General features: G+C 38.1%; 2 protein-coding genes across 3 annotated transcripts; one reads left to right on the forward strand and one right to left on the reverse strand.

Moving 5' to 3' along the window:
- The first annotated feature begins 435 nt into the window (after nt 1–435).
- On the forward strand, nt 436–5076 carry LOC134867307 (uncharacterized). 2 transcript variants are annotated; one of them, XM_063887771.1, is made up of 6 exons: nt 436–588; nt 892–978; nt 2830–3135; nt 3480–3606; nt 3715–3739; nt 3890–5076. In XM_063887771.1, exons 1-6 carry the CDS (start codon nt 474–476, stop codon nt 4004–4006), a joined length of 777 nt encoding a protein of 258 aa, XP_063743841.1. In that variant the 5' UTR covers nt 436–473; the 3' UTR covers nt 4007–5076. The 2 variants fall into 2 exon arrangements, with proteins under 2 accessions (XP_063743841.1, XP_063743842.1); XM_063887772.1 differs by lacking the exon at nt 436–588 and having other exon boundaries at nt 609–978; nt 3887–5076.
- A 660-nt stretch (nt 5077–5736) lies between these two features.
- On the reverse strand, nt 5737–18349 carry si:ch211-214p13.3 (nectin-1). Its single transcript, XM_063887770.1, has 8 exons — nt 17719–18349; nt 16486–16824; nt 16074–16376; nt 13840–13933; nt 11365–11516; nt 8578–8677; nt 8409–8464; nt 5737–8203 (listed from the first exon to the last, which is right to left on the reverse strand). Exons 1-7 carry the CDS (start codon nt 17786–17788, stop codon nt 8413–8415), a joined length of 1110 nt encoding a protein of 369 aa, XP_063743840.1. The 5' UTR covers nt 17789–18349; the 3' UTR covers nt 5737–8203; nt 8409–8412.
- Nucleotides 18350–24817: the final 6468 nt, after the last annotated feature.

A 24817-nucleotide genomic window follows, 5' to 3' on the forward strand; every position in this document is an offset into this window, starting at 1 on the left:
ATCAGAAGAAGCACCAAAGGTAAAAGTATTCATTATGCAGATTCATCGATTTCAGAATCAACTCATTTTTACTGGATTATAATTATTTACAATTCATGTGTATATAACTTTAGTTGGTGAAGGGTGAACTTATTATGTTAACTGACTATTGGAGTAAACAACAGTACACTTTTCCCTCCGGACCGTAGTGAAAGAAAAGTGATAAAATGTACAGCATGTCCCTCAAAGCTGTACTGAAACTTGAGAAAATGTACTTAAATATTTGCCGTCAATGCACAGTTACAGGTTCAACTGCACAACAGCAGTTTATCCAGCCATACATTGTCTTTGAAAAGGTAGGCTCACAAGGTGTTTTGCAACTTCAGACAAACAAATAAAGACACAGCACAGCCACAAACCCCCCGTTGTTACTTCCTGTGAGGAAGCTATTTCTGGTGTGTAGGAGGCCAGGCCCGGTTTAAATTTGACTTGATATGCGTGACAGTTACACCGTCCTACAGAGACATTTTAGTTGTTATTCATTTCATATAAATATAGTTTACTATTGGTTGCCTGTTTGTAACATTCAGATGCAGATACTCACTACCGGTAAGTCAGTCGTTACTTTACAGGACTGTGTTTGATTCTTACCAGCACTCTTATCTGTTATAACAACATTAAATGTCTGTATTATTTCTACCATATTCTAAAATATATTCGGTTATTATTTTTATTTTCTTTGTCTGTTTGTGATTTATAGATTTTTGGCCAGGGCACTTTGAAAATGTTTTGTAATCTCAGTGAGATATGCTTTTCTACACACAACAATACTAGGCAATATACCATTGGTTATATTTCCAGGTTACATAAATATTAACATGATGTTTACAGTAAAATGATCTTTGCTTTAAGGTGTGATGGAGGAGTTTTCTAAAAATGTGGGTATCAACTGGACCTTTTTTAAGATTTGTTGCATGTTCTGGATTTTCTCACCAGCAGGTAAAAATAATTTACAACACCCTCGTGCTGGTTGTTTGAATATCATTGGAATAGTTTGATATTTGTTTAAGTCTCTTTATTAGATACAGTGGGGCAAAAAAGTATTTAGTCAGCCACCAATTGTGCAAGTTCTCCCATTTAAAAAGATGAGAGAGGCCTGTAATTTTTATCATAGGTATACCTCAACTATGAGAGACAGAATGAGAAAAAAAATCCAGGAAATCACATTGTAGGATTTTTAATGAATTAATTGGTAAATTCCTCGGTAAAATAAGTATTTGGTCACCTACAAACAAGCAAGATTTCTGGCTCTCACAGACCTGTAACTTCTTCTTTAAGAGGCTCCTCTGTCCTCCACTCGTTACCTGTATTAATGGCACCTTTTTGAACTCGTTATCAGTATAAAAGACACCTGTCCACAACCTCAAACAGTCATACTCCAAACTCCACTATGGCCAAGACCAAAGAGCTGTCAAAGGAGACCAGAGACAAAATTGTAGACCTGCACCAGGCTGGGAAAACTGAATCTGCAATAGGTAAGCAGCTTGGTGTGAAGAAATCAACTGTGGGAGCAATTATTAGAAAATGGAAGACATACAAGACCACTGCTAATCTCCCTCCATCTGGGGCTCCACGCAAGATCTCACCCCGTGGGTCAAAATGATCACAAGAACGGTGAGCAAAAATCCCAGAACCACACGGGGGGACCTAGTGAATGACCTGCAGAGAGCTGGGACCAAAGTAACAGAGGCTACCATCAGTAACACACTACGCCGCCAGGGACTTAAATCCTGCAGTTCCAGACGTGTCCCCCTGCTTAAGCCAGTACATGTCCAGGCCCGTCTGAAGTTTGCTAGAGGGCATTTGGATGATCCAGAAGAGGATTGGGAGAATGTCATATGGTCAGATGAAACCAAAATAGAACTTTTTGGTAAAAACTCAACTCGTCGTGTTTGGAGGAGAAAGAATGCAGAGTTGCTTCCAAAGAACACCATACCTAGTGTGAAGCATGGGGGTGGAAACATCATGCTTTGGGGCTGTTTTTCTGCAAAGGGACCAGGACGACTGATCCGTGTAAAGGAAAGAATGAATGGGGCCATGTATCGTGAGATTTTGAGTGAAAACCTCCTTCCATCAGCAAGGGCACTGAAGATGAAGCGTGGCTGGGTCTTTCAGCATGACAATGATCCCAAACACACCGCCAGGGCAACGAAGCAGTGGCTTCGTAAGAAGCATTTCAAGGTCCTGGAGTTGCCTAGCCAGTCTCCAGATCTCAACCCCATAGAAAATCTTTGGAGGGAGTTGAAAGTCCGTGTTGCCCAGCGACAGCCCCAAAACATCACTGCTTTAGAGGAGATCTGCATGGAGGAATGGGCCAAAATACCAGCAACAGTGTGTGAAAACCTGGTGAAGACTTACAGAAAAGGTTTGACCTCTGTCATTGCCAACAAAGGGTATATAACAAAGTATTGAGATGAACTTTTGTTACTGACCAAATACTTATGTTCCACAATAATTTGAAAATAAATTCTTTAAAAATCCTACAATGTGATTTTCTGGATTTTTTTTCCTCATTTTGTCTCTCATAGTTGAGGTATACCTATGATAAAAATTACAGGCCTCTCTCATCTTTTTAAATGGGAGAACTTGCACAATTGGTGGCTGACTAAATACTTTTTTGCCCCACTGTATATACCGATTCCATGTTTTTACATGTATCTCTTGGCAATAAAATAAATTGAAATATGTCATATGTACCAAAATATACCCACACTATAGCTTTATCTATAATGGATTTATGACAACAGAATAACTTTATAATCCTTCATTTAAATGTAATGTTTTCCACAGAAGGAAACAACATCTCAAGGGTGGTTGGCAGCACAGCGATCCTGCACTGTGGTATCAACTCAAACAGCACACTCAATCAGCTGACATGGAAGATGAACAGTGTGATCCTTTTCAGTTTCACACCACAGGGAAGCTTACACAACAGTGATGAAGCTCGACGCCTGGACATTAATATGTCTCTGTCAGAGAGCCACCTGTACGCTCTGGTCATAGAAAAAGTCCAGAAGACTCATGAAGGCAACTACACCTGTGAGATCAGCACAGTGGAGGGGGTTGAAGAACAAAAATGGGAGCTGAAAATCACAGGCGAGCGAAAACATTTTACATTATAAGGACAACTAAGTAATAAGTAAGGAAAGAACAAAGGAAACAGGATGTAAACAGGAAGAGGGGGAATGTTGGATTATGATCAGAGATAACAATTACCATGCTAATGCTAAACAGAGTAGCTGTAGCTATTCTGAGATTTAGAGTTTGGATTTTGATAACTCCACCAATGCACACAATATTAGTAATGTGATGCCACATGGCTTAAAACCACAGCCCCAATTTCGTCTATGAAACAATGATCTCACACACTTAGACTCACCCTGTCTTTCCACAGTATTAAGTTAAATTTAACTGCATATTACTCTTTTTTCTCCCACCAGAGGAAGCGGTAACTGGAAATGTAGACAAGCTGAACATTGCTGCAGCAGTTGTTGTCCCTTGTATGTGTTGCTTGGTTTTCCTACTGGCTTTAATCGTTCAGCATAGATGTCATAAACAACGCGCAGTGTAAGTTGAATCCAGCACTTACTTAACATGTTATACTGTACACAAAAATATATGTGGGTTAATGCCATTATACTGCTTACATATAAACAAAATGTCTTTCTCTTTCAGGAACCGTTCTCGCACCTCAGAAATGGTAAGTTATTAATTAATCATGTTGTCATTGGGATGGTTCAAAAAAACTGTTTGTAATTCGATATGTTTTGCAGAGATACTGATTGAAATGAGCTGCAGTTGTACTGGAGGACAAAACATGCAACAATTTTGCTTCTTTTTTCTTTGACAGCGGCCAGAAGAACTTATTTATGAAAACTGTCTGGAAACTGATGTCAGACAAAAACGAAAACCACAAGTGTATAATCTTCCCAAGACAGCTACTAGACAAGGAGGTGTTCAGTACTGAACAGGTAGTTTTTGCTGAAAACATATGCCTTGTGGCGGTTTCTTTGAATGCAGACAGAAGAAGAAAACAATGTGCTAAAAGACACTACAGCACTGTGGATCTCAGGGAAACAAGAGGGTAATAACTCTCAGTATGGTTTCTCACAACATCTTCTACATTAGAAAAATCATCCAATCCATTCAAGTATGTTGAGTGTGGCTTTATACTGTAAATAAATGTGTTCACACTATACTGTATAAGGATGTAACAGTAAGAGTTAAACAGAAAAAGACATAATAAGATGTAACATTTGAGTTTTTGAGTACGGCCCCGATTGGTTTAGGATATGGTAAGTGAAAATTAAAGTATAACACTTGCATAGGTCAATTCACAATCAGATTTAGGGGGACCAAATTATTGAATGCCTGTCAAAGTGTCCCTAAATGTAACCAAAACCACAAAAAGAGATTATTGATCTGCTTTTTTGGAACAGTTTTTCCCTATGTATACCCATAATATACATAAATACTTATACACTTTTCCTTATTACATTTGTTATATTGTAGTTTATTATTGTGCTGTTGTAATAGCTTGCCATCACTATTGAATTCCTAATATTTGTTTATTAATCTTGTCTTATCTATAACATTTCGAATTCTAACATTATTAAGGGGGAAGCTTAAAAAAAAACCAGTGGTTTTCTGCCTTTTCCTGTAGTCATTATTTATCTGTTATGTTTGTACATTATGTTGAGCATTTTGAATGTAGTTCATCAAAGGTACATTGCCAATAAAAATACCAGATAGATGTGACTACAAATTAAACTGTTGACAAAAATGATTGATGAGAATACTACAAAGAGAAACCAGAAGAGCAGCTAATCTTTAACAGCTCACACGGATATCCCATGAAGCTTAGATTCTTTGTACGCTTTTGTAGATAATGGAAGCTTAAAGGGGATTTCCAGTCATGTGATACTAGGATCACAAGATAATGACACCTTACAGCATATTTTATTAACATGTCTGGCGCTTTAACCATTTATTTTAAACGCCCCAACTCCAGTTTTTTAATTAAAGTAATTAAAAGCCGCCTCTGAGTTTTTGTTTTTGTAGGGCGTCCCAGTTTATTTTAAACACAAGTCCCAGCAGTGAGGTTATAAACATGCCACTGGTTTCCATTGTTCTGAATGTTGAAAGCTTAATGAACGGCGGTAATTAACTAAAAATAAAACTGAAGAGGAAGACAAGTTAACAAGTGAGCATAGATGTATGCAATGGAGGATTAACATAAAGAAAACAAAATAGGCATTGCAAATTATTTTTGAAATATGGATTGTAGTGACAAGTAACAAGTTCAACGTACATGCAGTTATTAATATAAAAATATGAATCTCTGCTTTAAGAGTTTTATTTCAATTAATTGAAATCAAGGTGCTTAAATATTTTATTTTTGGGAATACAAAGGTTCCTTTATATGACACTTATACGTCAGCCAAGGTCAGACCTGAAGAAGCAAATTCAGTGAAAAAAACAAAGGGTGCTTTGTTTTCTAAGACTGAACGTTTCACATTCCTTTCCCACCACAAAGATTCAGTCTGGTCAGCTACTCGGTGTACTGCAGCTGTATTATGTACTTTACTACATTTAACTAGACACTGTTTTTGATCAGTCAATCCTGAATACTGTGTGCACCAAGACTTGCACTGTTAGACCACCCAACACTGTACACCCATTAAATATAGAAATGACTCGAGGCATTTGTAAAGTTTATTATAGTTCAAAGGTAAAGGAAAAGTTCAACAATGCTTGATTCAAAACAGATATTTAAAAAAGCAAATGATTAAAATATAAGGAACTGATATTTTTATTAGCAACTACTGTTATTGATACATAACAAAACAACTTAAATGTCAGCAAATTAAAGCAAATATACAAATGTTAAAGAAAGGAATGTGTATCAACAACTGGTTAAATTTGCACACTAACGTTAAGCTAATATTAAATAATAGGAAAGAAAAGGGAAAAAGCTGCCTTTGAATAATTACGTTTTCTGTATTTTATGTCTTAGAGACTGTTCAAATGTATTCCTTACAACATACAAAGCATTGTGATTTGGGCACAAAGACTTCACTATTTCCATTGAAATAAGCACGCATTGCATGCTGGGGCTGAGTAGTGAGTAAAGTGGGTAAAAATGTGGGCAAGAAAGAGGGGGAATAAAATACATCTGATTTATTGCTCAGCTCCCGCAAAACAATTGACTTTTTTCCGTCAAAATAAGTGCTGTGTTTTAGAATTTGGGGAATAAGGAAAAATAAAATAACCCATAACCCAAAAAAAGAAAGGTGAATCCCAACATAAACATTAACAAAACAAGTAACTACAGCTAAGAAGAATTGATTGAACTAAACACGAGTTAACTCTAAAACTATTAATCTCAGGACTAAAACTAAGTCTAAAATTAGATGTAGGAGTGTGTTTATTAAAGAAAAGAGATGTACTTTAATTAACCCGTGGGAAAATTCGAGAATTCTGCATTTGACCCATCCCAGTGTTATTATGAGCTATATGTACAGTGCCCGGGGAGCAGAGTAGGGAACGGTGCCTTGCTTAGCGACACCATGGTAGCACTTTGTGTTTCGGTGACTTGAACTGGTGACTTTCCAGTTCCCAGGCCAAGCCCCTAACCACTTTGCCACCACTGGTAACTTGGACTCTAGTGTAAGAATACCATGATCTTGGTATTGTGTGAAGTGTGTGGACAGCGTTTCGATGGATTGAAATGAAAATAACATTCAAAATTCCTTTGTAACGGATGGGTTTCAATAGTACAATAAGATATGAATACATTTGCTGCATGTACTTAGAGAGGATGTAGGACAGCATTACAATCTTGAGAACAAAATGGAGAATAAATCAGAGGAGGTAAACAACGGTGACAAAAACCTTTTTTGAAAAAATATTTTTGAATTGTTTTATAACCTGTTCAACCTAAGCAACCTGTCATTATTCGGTATGCTAGTACGATGGCAATAAGTATTGCAATAGGAGCCAATCAAACACTTTATACTTTGTTTAATATCAAATATATCTAATAAATTAAGATCAGTGCAACTTTATAAATACTATAATTATGTTTTTCTAATGTTTTTGTAACGCATCTCTTAATTTTGACCTTCACTAAACGTAACAAATCCTTCATTCCTTTGGAATCTTTCTGTCGTAAGCATATTTACCATAACATGGGAAGGTGCTTTACACCTATTAAGAGATAACAAAGAGCTTGGCTGATTTAAACACAACTAAAACCATGTCGGTACACACAGTCTCAGATGTTTAAGCTTTCAGTAGATAACAACAGTAGTGAAATATTTCTTGAAATGCGCTGGCGGTTAGAAGTTCAGCAGCTCACAGATACGCAAGTCTGTTTTTAATGTGATAGCAGCTTCAGAGCATTGATCCCATTGTCCTTTAGCAGATAAATAGAGAAGTTTAAGGGATGTGGTGGTACAAATAAAATCAGGGGCTAAGCAATGTAAGAGATGTTCTGTTGTAATTTCTTACACTGACAGTATTTGTCCTACATATCGTAAAAGGAAAACGCATCATTAATTAGACTGTGTGTCAGGAAAGATTGGTCTGTCTTTGATCCGGCAACAAGACATGGTATTGATATTTCTCACTAATATCTTATTTCATGTGTTGATGTAAACATTCTCTATAATCCAGAGCTAAGAGCAACAGTTAAATGAGCAGTGTGAAGGATTAATGGAAATTTGGATTAGATTATCCATGACTAAATTTTTACTGGTTAAAAAAAAAAAAGCTTCTGGTGGGGAAAACCAAAAGGGAAGTCAGTTGACAGTTAAAGCCGTTACTGATAAAGCAGCCAATCATAATTACAGCCACATTTTGGATAACAGTGCAGGCAAAGTTTTTCAGTCATGCAAATTTTGCATTTCAGTCAGCTACAGTTCTCATTCATTATACCTTCCCATTTTTAAGCTTGAAAACTGCTTTCACAACACATATTCTTCATGTTGATTCTTCTTTGGGCAAAAACTTCATATATTTGTTGACAAATGATCCAAATAATACTGTAAAGGCTGTTACCAGTGGGCATTACCATACACAGCACCTGGACTCCTGCATCTGCTCTCTAAGCAGCACCATCAGCATGTCCACGTTGTTACTCCCATGGATTTTAAGGAGATCGCTGTGGCAGACAATTCAAAACATAATATTGAAGCAGGACTTCATTTTTATATGCATGAGTGTACAATTTCTAAAAGAACATTTTAAAATAGATACAAAAGAACATCTGTAATACTTTAAACACTAACTGCATTTCAAAAAAAGTAAGAGTAAGATTTAACAACAAAAATTTGAACAAATGAACTATTATACATGCTTTTCTTTACCTACTCATGTGGCACCGCCGATTTCATTTGTTGGGACCATTTCTCTCTCTACTCTCCTGGATTAATATTAAAGAAGACATATACATAGTTAAATAGTAATTGCTTGTATGCTTAGTAAAAAATGTGTGTGTCAATTAATTTTTTGCAGGTCTTTTGTATTTACAAGTACCTTGGAAACCTTCCGGATGTATAAAGGTACACTGCAGCAACAGCAGAGACAATCAGGATTATCAAGAGACTGAATAAGACCCAACAAACAGTGCAGTTTCCTGTAGAGAGACGGACAAAAGAAAGAGGATTATAGTAACAGGAATAACTGATAAACACTGGCAGTTAATAAAAGGTACATTTTTACCAAATCGGATCCCACCTTAAAATCTATTCAGTTTTTGGGTGGGCAATGTTCCAGCGTCTCTCTGGAAGTCAAATCTGATCAGGTCAGACTAGAAACTCTGGGTTAAACAAGAGGAAACTAGACCCATCTTAGGGTTAGGGCGGTGGTGGCAAAGTCCCTGAAAGACCAAGTTGTTACCGCCTGTGTCCCTGAGCAAGGCACCGTTCCCTACACTGCTCCCCGGGCGCCGCACATAATGGCAGCCCACTGCTCCTAACACTAGGATGGGTCAAATGCAGAGGGCTGTCCAGCAGTGGCTCAGTCAGTAGGGGCTTGGACTGGGAATCATAGGGTCGCCGGTTCAAGTCCCCAAACAGACTTGAAATATGGAAAGTGGACTGCTACTTGGAGAGGTCCCAGTTCACTTCCTAGGCCCTGCTGTGGTGCCCTTGAGCGAGGCACCGGACACCTCCAATCCCCCCTCCCAATTGCTCCCCGGGCACTGCACAATAGCTGCCCACTGCTCCTAGTACTAGGATGGGTTAAATGCACAGGACAAATTTCACTGTGTGTGCTCTGCTGTGTGCATGTATGTGACTAATAAAGAGGGTTTCATCCTCCGATTCTATTTATAAGTATGGACCCCCTGACATTTTCCGGTGATCGATTTCTACATAGTTTTCTATCCTGTGTTTATGACCTAACAGAGTTAAAAAATAGGGCTCCTAAATATTTTTCTTTCATGTGAAATAGGAGGTTTTGCCACATGATTTGTGTCAGGATAATTGTCTTGCTGTTCAGCCTCTTGTTGCCAGAATTGTTATTATAACATCAACCAAAGAATAAATCAACTGCGAAAAAAAGGTTTTCCTCCACCCATTTTTACAGGCGGATAAAGAAATTAACTTAGACAAATAATCCTGGCAAACGTTTACGCTACCTTTTCCAAAGATTACTGTTTAAAACTAAAAAAAGGAGCCATATTTACCCATATACCCATATTTATTTATGCTTTCCAGCAGTTTTTAGGTCATAAACACAGGAGAAAAATGAAGGTCAAACTCATGAAATGAAATCAATAGAAATGTCATTTTCCTCAGTTAAATGATTGATAATTTCAAATATCCAGCTTACATTTTTAGTGGAGTCAGACTCACACCAGGACCACAGTGTACTAACAGGTGCTATGTCATTTTTAATTTATTTTACCTTACTTTTTTATGTTTTATTAAACTGTATAGAACAGATACAAAAAATGTCACCTCTTAATACATGCTTGGTGGGGTCATGTTGTCTTGGTAAAGACAGTGGTCAAGCATGCATAAAACCAGGACCCTACAAATAATTAACCTCAATGAAATGCAGTTTAATGCTTCAATGTACCTAGAAGAGCATCAGGACACATGGATTTAAGCATATGATAAGCTATGTAACGATTAACATGAAGATTCAGACTATATGGAGATAGGCATATGACAAGCATGATCATTTCTGACGTGGGCCTTATCTAATCTGAAGAAAACATCAAATACTGATTTGAACCGGTGTTTGTCCATCTTGTGACTGTGTAACACCCTCTCTTGTATAATCATGTGAAGGACACTGTTGGGAAAGAGTTATACCATATGCTCTGTCGGTGATGACTAGTTCCATTCTCGCAAGGACAATGAATACAAGTATCCTTTTTTTAAACTCAAGCCGGTGACAAGTGAGATTTTTCTAACACTCCCACAAGCAAACATTAGCATCATTTAGTAATTCAAGCAGCAAGCTCCCTGTGTCTGTGTTTCCCTTTCTGAAATGCATGTGCTTTCTGAAAAAGCAACAATTACTTTTGACAACAAAAAGCTAGAGAAAACCACTTTGGTTATTAATTATTTTCCAAGAACCCGATTATAGAGAGTACAGGTTCTGCAGACCTGCAAATCAACACTTTTGAATGGCTGCACATTCCAATACAGCATGTAGATGTTGTATGACATTAGTCAAGCATTTCCAACAAGTGCTGTCAGGCCTCAGCTCATCCCTCCCCCGCCTGAGTCCAATGAGACCGACATAATGTACATAAATGTGTCAGACAGACATTCTTGGAGATAGACTGAGCACTTAACCAGACATCATTTTGTTTCTTCATTTCATTTTTTATAAACATGGTTATATTCCATCTTGTATCTATAACCCAAGCACCTTTCAGAGCTGAGACTCTAGATGTCATTTTTTAATTTATTTTGAGAAATACTGTTTGATAGCAAACATTTGGCTGTTTTCTTTTGCCTGATTCCTAAAAGCAGAACGTCTGAACATCTAACTTGTAGAGAACAGACATTATACAGAGTATGAACTGAAAATAAATAGGAAACAATTTCCAAAGATAAGACCTCATGGTCATTTCCTGCAGTTAGGGGCAGGAAGTCTCCATGTTGCCTTTATAACTCTCTACAGTTTCAGTTTGACAGATGGGAAACTGGAACGGACATGCCTTTAGCTGCCTGGCAGGTAGATTTTAAAGCTAAGCCATCAACTGGTGTCCCGGTCTGCCCTTTCAGGAAGTCATGGCTCCAGTAGCAAAAACCCAATAAAACTTTTGCCAAGTTTGCACAGCTAAGTGAAACCAGACCTTACCTGAAACCACATAAATCTGGAGCTTTTGGTGTTTATTTCCATGTTGGTTAGATGCTTCACACTGGTAGAGGCCATTCAGGTCAGACGTAATTTCCTTGAACCGAAGCACTGCACCCTCGCTGACAGCAGACTGAGGCAACTGGAGGCCGATTCTGGAGAGGGGTAGAGAGAGGATAACTATTTTTTACACGTCATAACGCACCTAGTAACTTAAACTCTGAGACATATTTTGTATTTAGGCTACGTTGTCGTAACCTGTGAATCAACAACATAGGCTACTGCTGTTCATCTACACCGGTATCTTCCTATTGTAGAAACCACACTCACTGAGCTTCACTGTTCAATAATAATTTAAAATCAACATATATTAGGCTATAAACTTTAGCCACTCATCCTTACTTGTGGGCTTCCAATTGTTTTCAAGGGAATATAGTAGATCCAAGATTCAAATGTTTATTGTCATAACATATACATACCTACTACGCTGTTGTTATGTAATGTATGAAAAACTTAGATTGCAAGTTCCTCAACATCCTCAGTGTAATTACAAGACATAAAAAACAACAATAAAAATAAAAACATTGCAAGCTCAGGGGTTTAATAGTGTTATGTGGGATGAAACTGTCTCTGAGTGTGGTATTTTTCATCCTGATGCTGCGAACACGGCCCGCCAGACAGCAGCTGGGTATAGAGATTCTTCATGGATGGCAACTCCGTCCTTGTGATGTGCTGTGCAGTTTTCACCACCTTCTGTAGAGTCTTAGGCTGAGGGCGGTGCAACTGCCGTACCATGCCGTGATGCAGCCAGTCAGAATGCTTTCTGGTGATGGTGTTTGTGTGATGAGTCCATGTCGGGTCCTCAGTGATGTGGATACTAAGGAACCTGAAGCTGCTGAATCTTTCCACAGTAGTCCCATTGATGGCAATAGGGGCGTGTCTCTCTGCCGCTTTGTGTAACACAATTACCTCCTTGGTTTCGCTGACGTTGAGATGGAGTTTGTTATCCTGGCACCAAGTGTTACTGCCGCCGCCTTCTCACCTCACTAACATAAGGGTTCTGACTTCCTCTCTGTATTTTATTTTTTAAGGACTGATGAACTTATTGTCCATGTTGGCAAAGAAGCTGAGGCTCAATGTTCACTCCAGAGCAGTACAGATTATAGTTTGGTTTACCTTACCATCAAGCAGGTGGAGTTTACTGACAAGAGAATTTCTATTACTACTCTTCAATCTTCTCCTGAACCAATCCTGTCTACAGGAGACCATGATAAGCTCCATTTCCAAGACAACAAGTCTGCACTGGTTATGGTTTTATGGTTTCAGAGTCAATATATGGACAGCTGTGAACCATATGCAAACAAATGTTCAAATGACAGGAAACAAATGTTGCCACAGGAGTTGGAAACTAGGTCAGAGTTGGAAAACAGCTGAATGTAGAGTGCATTATTGACTTGCAACCAACTGTTACATATAGTTTCACAAACAATAATTATAATTTAATTTACAAATTATATTTACCAATAAATCATAACACAGCCTTTTTACAAGAAGATATATCAATATCAAAGCTTCCTGGCAATAACTCCTATACCATGGGAAAGCCTGTTTATCTCCGCAGAAAATACATTTTGGAAGGGACATTGAAGCAGAGCAGAGCTGAGAATGTGGGTTGCACCCATGAAAAATCTCCTCTGCAAACACAAAACAGCTGTTTAGGTTGCTGTTGATAATGACTCTTGTTTTTGCTTCTGTTACCCCCATGTGCCTGATTGTCATTGTCAGCACCTGTCAGCAGTTCCAGAGTGAACTACACAACCACGATGACTGACTTGCGACAAATGCCGAAGTTGAAGAATAGGATGCCATCCCAAAGCAGTATGTGACCAGGCTGGTCACCAGCATGAGGAGGAGGTGCCAGGCTGTTGTGGCTGTCTGGTTCTTCCACACGCTACTGAGACTGTTGTTTGTTTAGTAATTCAAAAAGCTGTTTGGCCTTGGGTGTAACCCGGCTTCTCAGCTCTGCTGCTCATCCCACAAATGCATGTCACTCACAAATGTGGCACTATTTAAAAAGGAAATAAATATTATATGATTTATTGCCAAGAAGCATCATTACAACCAACCACACATTTCTTTACTTTTTGTGCTTAGTTTATATGTATTAATGAACCTTTTAAAATGTACTTTACTGCCATTCAAAACTATTTGGGATATGTCTCTAGAATTTTAATTTCTTTAAACAATGCTTTTATCAGAGTCACATTGGAGCACCATGGAGGTTCACTGCAGTTTAAACAATCGAATCGAATCGTTACAACACACTACTAAAATCATTCAAATACATTTGGCCAGTGGCACAACTCTTAACATCCTACCATGGATTGTGAGAACGGCAAACCAAACAGTTAAAGATAGACAAAATGTTGTTTGATTAAGATCCTGTTCACTGAAACCAGTTCATTCAGGCAACATTACCTGCTCCAGTTGAATTTTGCACTCGGATTTGCTTCAGTTTCACATTTAAAGGAGCCTTCAGAAGTTTCAAGAATAGTCACTTCCATTGGTGAAACTGCAAGAAACGGGGAGAGAGAACAAGAGGCCATTGCTGTATCTTTAACATACTAATTACAGCTGTACCATAACAGTGTTATCATGCTTTCCAAGGCAATTTATTCAAGGACTTTAAAAACCTGCTTTATCCTTTTATTTACAACACCTGCATTGAGAGATTATTGCTGACTTTTCAGAGAGGCTGCTTTGAGAATCAAGGTCAACATGAAACATTACACAGCTAGCCCCATAGACAGAGGACATTTCATCTGGTATGGTTTCAAGGTGGAGCTAGCAGCTTGTAATCCATGGCTCCAGGCATATTCGTAATGTGTATGGAATGACAGAGGTGTTTTGTGCAAATAGAGCTGAGGTTGGGAAATTCCACCACGACCTTACTACTTGGTGCACAGAACTGTACGAAAAATAATACTGTAAAGTAGTTTTGTTGTTTGCATTGATTAATACACATTATTCTTATCTCTTTTGATTACCTTTTTCAATATATTTTTGTCCCTGTCTTTTCTGATTGTCTGCATCATCTTGCCATTTTGTCAAAAACGTCACCATTTGAAAATAATTCATCATTTGAAATTAACTAAAATATTCTTCTATTTTTCAACAAATCACTAGATCATACTACGATCCTACTCTATTTCATTTTGCACTATTATTAGTTTTTATTTTCTTATTTTGTCTTATGTCTTATACATAGATGAATTTATATGCATGCCAGTTATTTCTGTTAACTTATGTTCAAGCTTGGGTGGAATGTAAAGGATTGTGTTTGGAAAATAGAAAAAGGAGTTGCATCGTGTCTTCATTGTGTGAAGTGTGATATTTTAAGAAGAATTTGGGATTAGGTGAAGGATATGTTGTATGGTTTAATGGAAGACACAATTACCTAAAGAAAGGAGGTAAAGGGGGAGGTGACAAAGTTGAAGATGAGTAACAACGATTGGCATGATTAGGAATGATCAGGCGGACAGCTAAGTTTAGACATTTTCAAGACAAAGCCAAAGGTAAGATTGAGATGGTTTGAAAACATGCAATAAAGAGATCCTGGGTACATCGGGACAAGGATGCTAAAGATGGAGCTGCTAGGCAAGAGGAAATAGGAAGGCCAACGACAAGATTCATAGATGTGTTAAGAAAAGACATGCATGGGGTTGGCTCAACAAATGGAGATGGAGAAAGATGATCGGAAATGGAGACCCATTAAGGAAGCAGCCAGAAGAAGAAAAAGAAGAATGGTATGTTCAGTTCTCTTTCAGTCCTTACACTGTGTGAAAGCTAACCACTCAAAATACTGCAGTTCACTAATTTGATTAGTTGAACACAATATGAGCCCTTCTACAGTACGTGTCACTAGGACCTCCATTAAAGAAATAATCTTCAGCAGAATAGCAAACTATAATGCCTGACAGTTTTAAATGAAAAGAGAAATGCAATACTTCACTTGAAAATGTGTTGCAGAGGGCAAGCAGTTGTGCAAGCATAATCACATGTTAAGAAACCTACAGTTATCTAATTTTCTGAGTAAATAAACAAAGTAGCTTTGCTCAAGAATAGAAAAACAACAAAAAAAGGAACCAGCAAGCTAACCGATCAGAGCAGACCGGGCTTTGGTGCCAGAAAGAGGGTGAAAAGAGGTAGTGCAGCACAGTATGAGAAAAATAAAACCTTAAATCATGTAAACATGTCACTGTTACGAAGCAAGATGGCGCCGAGGATGGCTGCCATGTCTCGAGCTCCTCAACAACTCCACATATTGTAAATATTTTTCTCTCTTTTTGCACTATTTTATTTATCTTATTTGCACCATGTATGTTGAGTTGTTGGAGGAGCATGGGACATAAGACTTTCATTGCCAACATATACGTTGTATATGCTGTGCATATGACAAATAAAACCTTGAAACTTGAAACCTTGAAACCAGTAGAGGCAGAAAATAGCTACGTGAAACTGAAAACAAGCGTACTATGTCCTTTAAAAATCTATCTCCAGCTTTGCTTTTAGCACCTTCAACCAAGACAGAGGCTCAATCAGCACAAAACACTGAGAACACCCTGGTTTTAATACTATAAATGAATTCATTCTCAAATTGAAAATGATAATATGATAAAGAAACACATTTAAGAAAGTGTTTGTATACCCACAGTAGACCTGTATGGTGAAGGATAGGGTTTCTTCTATCATCATGGCTGCACTGGTGACGACACACTTGACCAACTGACGGTTCAATTCTTTGGTAGGTACTCCAAGCAGCGAGCTGATTGTGGTTGTTGTACCGTTATCATTCAAGGTGGAGTTGATTGTTTCTCTCACTTTTCCTGTCAGATCACCAGTTTGCCACCTTATTTCTGCAGGAGGCTTTGAACCAGCAGCCGTGCAGGTAACAAGGGAGACCTCTTTGTTTCCCAAAATAGGATGGTCATCCTTCAGGATTGTCGTCGGAGGCACTAGGAGGGTAAGAATACATGAATAAGTCAACATTTAACCATAGAGGCATACACATTAGTCACATTTTCATTCTCTCACTAATGTTTTATGTATTACATTATAGCCTACCAAGCACATTTAGAGGGATCTCAGTCTTGTGAATTCCGCTGGGAAACAGAGTGAAGATGCAGGTGTAGTTGCCTTCTTCCACCAATGTGACTCCAGATAACTGCAGGGTTCCATTGTTGGCATCGAAGTCCCCAATAAATTTAAATCGGCCATCATTTCCATTGACAAACTTTGGTCCAGTCTTCAAGATTGTATAGAAGTTATTATTCTGAGGTTTTTGTCTGGTCTTCCTCTGCCAGGAAATCTGGTTGAGTACTTCAGGAGCGTCGATAAGATGGCAGGGAAAGATTGCAGTCCCTCCTTGCACAACGGTGACATTTCCTCCAATCACTTTAAGAGCTGCAATATGCATAAAATCTCATCAGGCAAAAAACCCAAGAAAGCACAAATCAGAGGGCTCTCATTTGAAACAAGATGAGCAGGATCGTTTTGTACTTTGAGCCGAAAGCCAGAGTTTTCCATGATATGAGGGGGCTCTTTTAACCTGGCTAAATAATAGCAATTTAGGCTGTAGACCTATGTTTAGTACTAATTTAAATGTCAGACTAACAGAAAAGAGGCTAAAAAGAGGCATTTTAACTAGTTACTAACTGCAAAATCATCATATTTCAGTCAATATGAACAATACATATTCCCAATCCCAGCTGAAAGAATAAGTTAAATATAAAAACGTTTGTGGCAGTGGTGGCAAAGTCCATAAGGACTTGACCTGGGAACTGGAAGGTCACCAGTTCAAGTTCCCGAAAGACCAAGTGCTACCGTGGTGTCTCTGAGCAAGGCACCGTTAACCTACACCGCTACCCGGGCGCCGTACATATGGCAGCCTACTGCTCCTAACAATAGGATGGGTCAAATGCAGAACTTAAAAATGTATCATAAGAGTAAATATGAAGGTTAAATGTCAAGCTTGTTATAGAAATAAGTTATTGGGCTTTTTTTTATCAACAAAGATTTGTTAGAAAATGTTTTAAATTCTAAATGACTGAATGTATTTGATTAATTCGCACTCATCGTGTGTCTCTATTGTTACAAGCCAGGTGCCAGGTGCTGACTGTAAGGTTATTGGCGTTCTCCTCTTTGTTCTCTCCTTCAAGACTAAGATGTGTTCTTATATCGTGTTTATTTAACTATTTTTGCGTAAATAGCTCTGAAATGAACATGAGCGTTCACGTTACGTCGTCGTTTAAATACAAAAAAATATCGAGAACATTTAGATTGGTCTTCAAAGCTTACCTTCAACTGTGCTCAGAATCAACATAAACACCGATAAGAATACTGATGCTGCCGGAGAAACAAGGTGCATTATGACTTAAAGTTACAACAATATTCCTCGGTCCATCCTCTTCCCTGCTCTCGCGATCAAGCCAGCCTGGTCTTCGTTGAACGGTCTGTCCTGGTCCAGCCCTCTTCTTTGATGGTTTTTTTTTATGGCAGCTGGCATCCAAATTGTTGCATTGCTGCCACCTTCAGGATAATTTAAGTCATCTCTTCATATTCTTTTAATTAGTCCAGTGTCTGATAAATACTTTAAAAAAACAACACCTTCCCCTCCCACTTGATCCCAACTTTAAAATGCCTTTAACTGCAATCTCTTCTAGTCCCAATTCTCTCAATGTCTCTAGTAACTCCTTCCTTTCCCTGCTGTATCTCCTACAATGTATAAGCACATGAGGCACTGTCTCGGGTTGTTGACATTCATCACACATTCCATCTTGATGTTTACCTATGACAAAAAGAGTACTATTCAATAATGTATGACCAATTCTCATTCTAGCAATAGTAACCTGTCCCTTCCTTCTCATCCCTCCACAAGGTTTAGTTGCCTCACACACTCTTCCATTCAATGAGAACAAACGTCTTCCTTTAGTCTCTCTCTCCCATAATTGTTGCCACTGGATCATGATCCCCCTCCACACAAGACATTTCCCCTCAGCCTTAGACAGATGTAATGTTACCTCCACATTATCCTTTTTTACAGCTGCTTTGGCTAATTTATCAGCTTTCTCATTTCCTGAGATTCCAGTATGGGCTGGGACCCACATCAGAGAGATCACCACTCCTCTCACAGCCACATTTCTAATTTCCATCAGGATCTCATATATAAGATCCTGATGGCTCTTCCCTGTCCCTACCCCAATACTAGTGAAGGCTGAAACAGAATCACTACAAATCAATACCTTTTGATTTACAAGATGCTCAGTCCACTGTATTGCCAATTGCAATAGTAAACACATGCAAAAAGTCTGATGTCCTTTTAAATGACTCTACCTTTAATCTTTGAACAATAAAAGCCGCTCCTGTTGCTTCAGTTTCTTGACCTTTTCTTCCATAAAGTGCATTAACCTCCCATTGACCAACCTTTCCATTAGCTTACCTACATTGGGTGTTAATGCTATTGGTCTATAACTTGTTGGCTTGCTTGTATCTTTCCCTGGTTTTCTGATAGGAACTATCATTGCCTCCTTCCACCCTGATGGAATCTTACCCTCTTCCCACACTTTATTATATAGCCCCAACACCCTCTGTAATCCCTCATCACTTAAATGATTTAACATATTATAGCAAATGCCACAGCCAGTTGAACTTCACCTAGGAGTAAGGTATGATGCCAGACGAAACAGCAAAAGTGGAACTTATGAGCAAGTTCCAATAAATGACAAATTCATTTATATTCCCATACTGAAAACACTGCAGTTTATTTTCAAGAATGAAAATATTTGTGATATGATGCAAACATGTACTCAAAGTGACAAATATGAAGACTTCTGTGATGGAAGCTACTTTAAAAGTCATCCTTTGTTTTCAATTAGTAAGTTTGCCCTCCAAATCCAATTGTACTATGATGACTTTGAGTGTGCAAATCCTCTTGGTTCAAAAAAGGGTATACATAAAGTTGGCTGCCTTTACTTCATCCTTAGAAATCTTCCTCCCAGGGTGAATTCTGCCCTAATGAACATTCATCTGGTTTCATTGTTTCATGCACAAGATGCTAAGAAATACGGAATCGATGAAATACTGAAACCTTTAGTAAAGGATTTGAAAATATTAGAGACTACTGGAGTTGCTGTCCCATTTTCCGACGTTTTTGTACATGGCACTCTTGCACAAGTTACTGGTGATAACTTGGGTATGCATAGCATTCTTGGATTCATGGAGTCATTTAATGCAAATTATTACTGTCGATTTTGCTTAATTGATAAATCTTCCGCTCAGTCAGTTTTCTCAGACGACCCACCTTTGACTTTAAGATCACCAGTTTTGAATGATCAACATTATACCAACTTGGCAGAAGATCCAACATTAACCTCTTCATTTGGCATCAAGAGAAAGAGCATACTTAATACATTGCAATATTACAATATTGCAGAAAATTTTGGTGTAGACATCATGCATGATATTTTGGAAGGGGTTGGTCAATATGAGGTCAAACTACTATTTGAGTATTTAATTAAACATTTCATGTCTAAAGAAAGCTTGGTAAACAGGGTCTATTCATTTAACTATGGCTATTTGGAAAAGAAAAACAAGCCAACAAATATTAACCTTGACTGTGGAGGGCATGGAATAGGGTTAAATGCATCACAAACACTGTGTTTGATCACAAACATACCTCTGATATTTGGTGACTTGGTACCAGAGGATGACTTGCACTGGCACTTGTTGCTCTTGTTGCTGAACATTATAAACATTGTGTTCTCATACTCTATCACCGAAGGGATGACTGTGTATTTAAAGCACCTTATTATTGAACATCACCAACTCTTTAAAGAACTGTACCCTTCAAACAACCTGATTCGAAAACATCATTTCATGGTCCACTATCCGAGGTGCATTCAAAAAATTGGACCACTCATTCATTTCTGGACTACATTTTTCAAAGATTGTGTAAAGAACTTTAAGAATTTGACAGTATCACTTGCAAAAAAAACACCAGTTTGCATTAGCTTATCATTGGGAATGCTTGACTTTAAAACCAGTTGAGTCTGGTCCAGTAAAAATGTGTTTAAACGCAAAAATATACAGAAGATATATCTGCATATCTCAGCATTGATTCACAAGCCACTGTCAACCTCACAAGCTGGGTAAAGTGTTGTGGAGTTGAATATCGAGTTGGCCTCTTTGTTTGCACAAGCACCAATGAAAACATGCCGGTGTTCAGCAAAATAACCAGTATCATTCTTCACGATGGAAAAGTTATTTTCGTTTTGGTTGAGTATGAAACTTGTTTCCATGACCATTTTCATGCTTTCCAAGTGAAAAAGTGAAAAAATCCCTAAGAAGATACTGGTCCTAGAAAGAGAAGGATTAAAACATTTCAAACCTTTTGACTCCCAAATGTCATATGGGTGTGATACACATTTTTATGTTGTGTCAGAAAGTTGTATTATTTAATTTGCCAACATTGATGGCTTAATGGAATGTTTCCATTCTTTTTTTGTACATGTACTTGAATTACAGGTTGAAAGTAATTAGTCCAGAGAAGTTCTGTTATGCAATCCTTTGTGCAGTGAGCACGTTGGTTTATAATTTTGCACTTAATGCACTGAGTTTATGCAATGCCATCCTAGAGGATGTGGTATTAACACTATTCTTAGTTTTTTTGACATGTGCACATTTATTTTGTATTTAATTGTATAGTTTCATTTCCATGTGACAATGAAATGTCACAACTGCTCTAAATGTTGTTGTTAAAAAGAAATGGCACTTTATTCAAAATGTAAGTATCAAGCATAGAATTGTGAAAACCATGGATTTGTTAAATAAAAGCAAAACATTTCTATGAATCAATGTTGTTTTGTAGTAATTTTTAGTATTTTTATTTTAACTCCATAAGTGGTAAATAAACATGCTTTCAAGCGTTGACCGTTAACACTATTATAGAGTTCACATTAAAATTAACTTTAAAGTGGTAGTTGTATTTTACTCTACATGGGAGTAGTTTTAACTCCCACAAGTGTTCAGGTTTAACTCCTGAAAAGGGTTAGAGATCAACTCCAAGAAAAGAGTAACTTTAACTTTGCCGTAGAGTTTATTCGATGGTCACTTATGTACACTCAAATGTAGTTGATTTTAACTCCGAGAGAGTTTATTCCAAAGGCCAGAATTTGTTGTGCATCCTTTCCAGGAGCTGACTTTTTACATTTAACCAGTGCATTTTTTAATTCCCTTATTGTAAATGGGACATCATACTTACTCTCTGATCTTATTTTCCTTCGAATATCTCCAAATAACCTTTTCGTTTCAGCTCTCCCCATTTTCTCTTCCTCTAACAGATTAGCAGAACTATGTACCCTACTCATTGAATTCACCATCATTTCTGCCTTTTCTGAGTTGGTAATAGCCACCTGCTCCCCATCAGACAAAATTGGATAATTCCATTCTCTTCTATTTCCCTCCATATTCTTAATCATTCTCCACACCTCATCTATAGTAGTCGTACTTCCAATTGAGCTACAATACTCCCTCCAGGATTCCCTTTTAGTTTGTCTTATAGTTCTCCTCACTACTGCCTGTGATTGTTTATATTCAATCAAGTGTTGAAAATTATGAGTATTTTTAAGTATTCTGAATGCTCTATTTCTGTTTTTAACTGCCTTTTCACACTTATCATTCCACCATGGCACTACCTTCCTTCCAAGTTTTCCTGTGCTTTTTGGAATGGAGTTTATTGCAGCTATGTGTATACTATGTCGCACATCTGATTCATATCTCTCAACATCATTAGTTTCCTGCACCAATCTTAGATAGGCATCACTTGTTTCCACAAACCTTTCCCAATTTGCTTTTCTGAAGATCCACCTTCCGTTGCTATTCTCTGATTGCAGTGTCATTCCAATATCTAAACTACTCATAACTGTATAATGATCACTTCCAATAGTGCTACCTCCATATACTTCCCACTCACACTTTGGGGCTAATCTACTTGACATAAATGTAAGATCTAACACAGACGCTTTACCAGTTCTGATGTCTATCCTTGTCCTTCTACCATCATTCAGACATACTCAATTCTTATCATTCAACACCTCCTCTATTATCTGACCATTATTGTCTGTCTTTTCTCCACCCCACAAAGTATTATGAGCATTAAAGTCCCCACACCATACAACAGTATCACTATCAAGACCTTCTATTTCCTCTAATTTATACTCTAACTGTTTACAAGGATTATAATAATTGATCACTGCTATTTTCTTATTACCTGCCCATATTTCCACCACTACATATTCTTGTTCTTTCCCTAAACCCAACACCCTATAAAGGTACACCCTTCTTTACAAAAGTAGCACAACCCCATCACTTCCTTCCTCTCGATCTCTTCTGACAATATAGTCAGATAAAACCATAGACTGTATATATTACAGTCTATGGATAAAACAAAATCAAATCTAGGCCTTTACCATGTTTCTTTTATACATACTATATCTGGTTTCATACTTCTACTATCCCCAAACTGTTTAAAATCTTGACCATTTGCCAACAGACTCCTTGCGTTCCATTGCAAAATGATCATGATTATTAAGATCATCCTTTACCAACTTCCTGGCTTGCATGTATAGCAAGACAATCCCTTATTTCTTCCCACTTTAAATCCACCATGCCCAAGTGTTGAACTGCTGCCTTTGTAATAATTTGAATCCTTTCCGTTTTAGATTTCACCTCTGCTGTAGCATTAATTACCCCTGCAATGAAAATAACCAAATTTCTCTGTTCTTCCAACTCCCTTTTCTCCCGCTCTCTGAACTGTTCTTTTCTCTGTACCCACACATTCCCTGTTGCTAACTCCCCTCAATCTTTTCCTTCATTATCCCTCTTTACTTCCTCAACTCTTTTAACTGCTTCTGTATAAGGAATTTTATCCTTTCTTTTCACACTTTGAATTTCTGTCTCCCTTCTCATCACTTCACACCCCCAGTAGGCTGCACTGTGTCCCCCTCCACAATTACAACATTTAGGTCTTACCTCATCACACTCCCCATAGTCATGCTCCCCACCACATTTAGCACACCTTTTAGTTTCTTTACATAGCTTAGCTATATGACCAAATTTCTGGCACTTATAGCATCTTACCGGTTTACGGATGAACTCTCTTACTCTGTATCTCATAAAGCCAAAGTAAAGCTCTGCAGGCAACTGTTTTGAACTAAAATGAACCAAAACTGACTCAGTTTCTATCTTGTCAAACCCCTTAGTTAACCGCGTTGCACTCTGTACAGCGTCACACTTGATTTTTACATTTTTAACCAGCTCCTTCAAATCAATTCCCATAGGAATCCCATATATCACTCACATATACTGCCTTGCTCTCCCACTTTCACCACTTTTACCACCACTATTTTCCCAACATGTTGCATCTTTAATGCTTTCTCAATCTGCTCTTCAGAGTTACAGTGGGGCAAAAAAGTATTTAGTCAGCCACCAATTGTGCAAGTTCTCCCATTTAAAAAGATAAGAGATGCCTGTAATTTTCATCATAGGTACACTTCAACTATGAGAGACAGAATGGGGGAAACAATCCAGGAAATCACATTGTAGGATTTTTAATGAATTAATTGGTAAATTCCTCGGTAAAATAAGTATTTGGTCACCTACACACAAGCAAGATTTCTGGCTCTCACAGACCTGTAACTTCTTCTTTAAGAGGCTCCTCTGTCCTCCACTCGTTACCTGTATTAATGGCACCTTTTTGAACTCGTTATCAGTATAAAAGACACCTGTCCACAACCTCAAACAGTCATACTCCAAACTCCACTATGGCCAAGACCAAAGAGCTGTCAAAGGAGACCAGAGACAAAATTGTAGACCTGCACCAGGCTGGGAAAACTGAATCTGCAATAGGTAAGCAGCTTGGTGTGAAGAAATCAACTGTGGGAGCAATTATTGGAAAATGGAAGACATACAAGACCACTGCTAATCTCCCTCGATCTGGGGCTCCACGCAAGATCTCACCCCGTGGGGTCAAAATGATCACAAGAATGGTGAGCAAAAATCCCAGAACCACACGGGGGGACCTAGTGAATGACCTGCAGAGAGCTGGGACCAAAGTAACAGAGGCTACCATCAGTAACACACTACGCCGCCAGGGACTTAAGTCCTGCAGTTCCAGACGTGTCCCCCTGCTTAAGCCAGTACATGTCCAGGCCCGTCTGAAGTTTGCTAGAGGGCATTTGGATGATCCAGAAGAGGGTTGGGAGAATGTCATATTGTCAGATGAAACCAAAATAGAACTTTTTGGTAAAAACTCAACTCGTCGTGTTTGGAGGAGAAAGAATGCAGAGTTGCATCCAAAGAACACCATACCTACTGTGAAGCATGGGGGTGGAAACATCAT

The sequence above is a fragment of the Eleginops maclovinus genome, chromosome 7 (genome assembly GCF_036324505.1).
Source record: "Eleginops maclovinus isolate JMC-PN-2008 ecotype Puerto Natales chromosome 7, JC_Emac_rtc_rv5, whole genome shotgun sequence".
Lineage (NCBI taxonomy): Eukaryota > Metazoa > Chordata > Actinopteri > Perciformes > Eleginopidae > Eleginops > Eleginops maclovinus.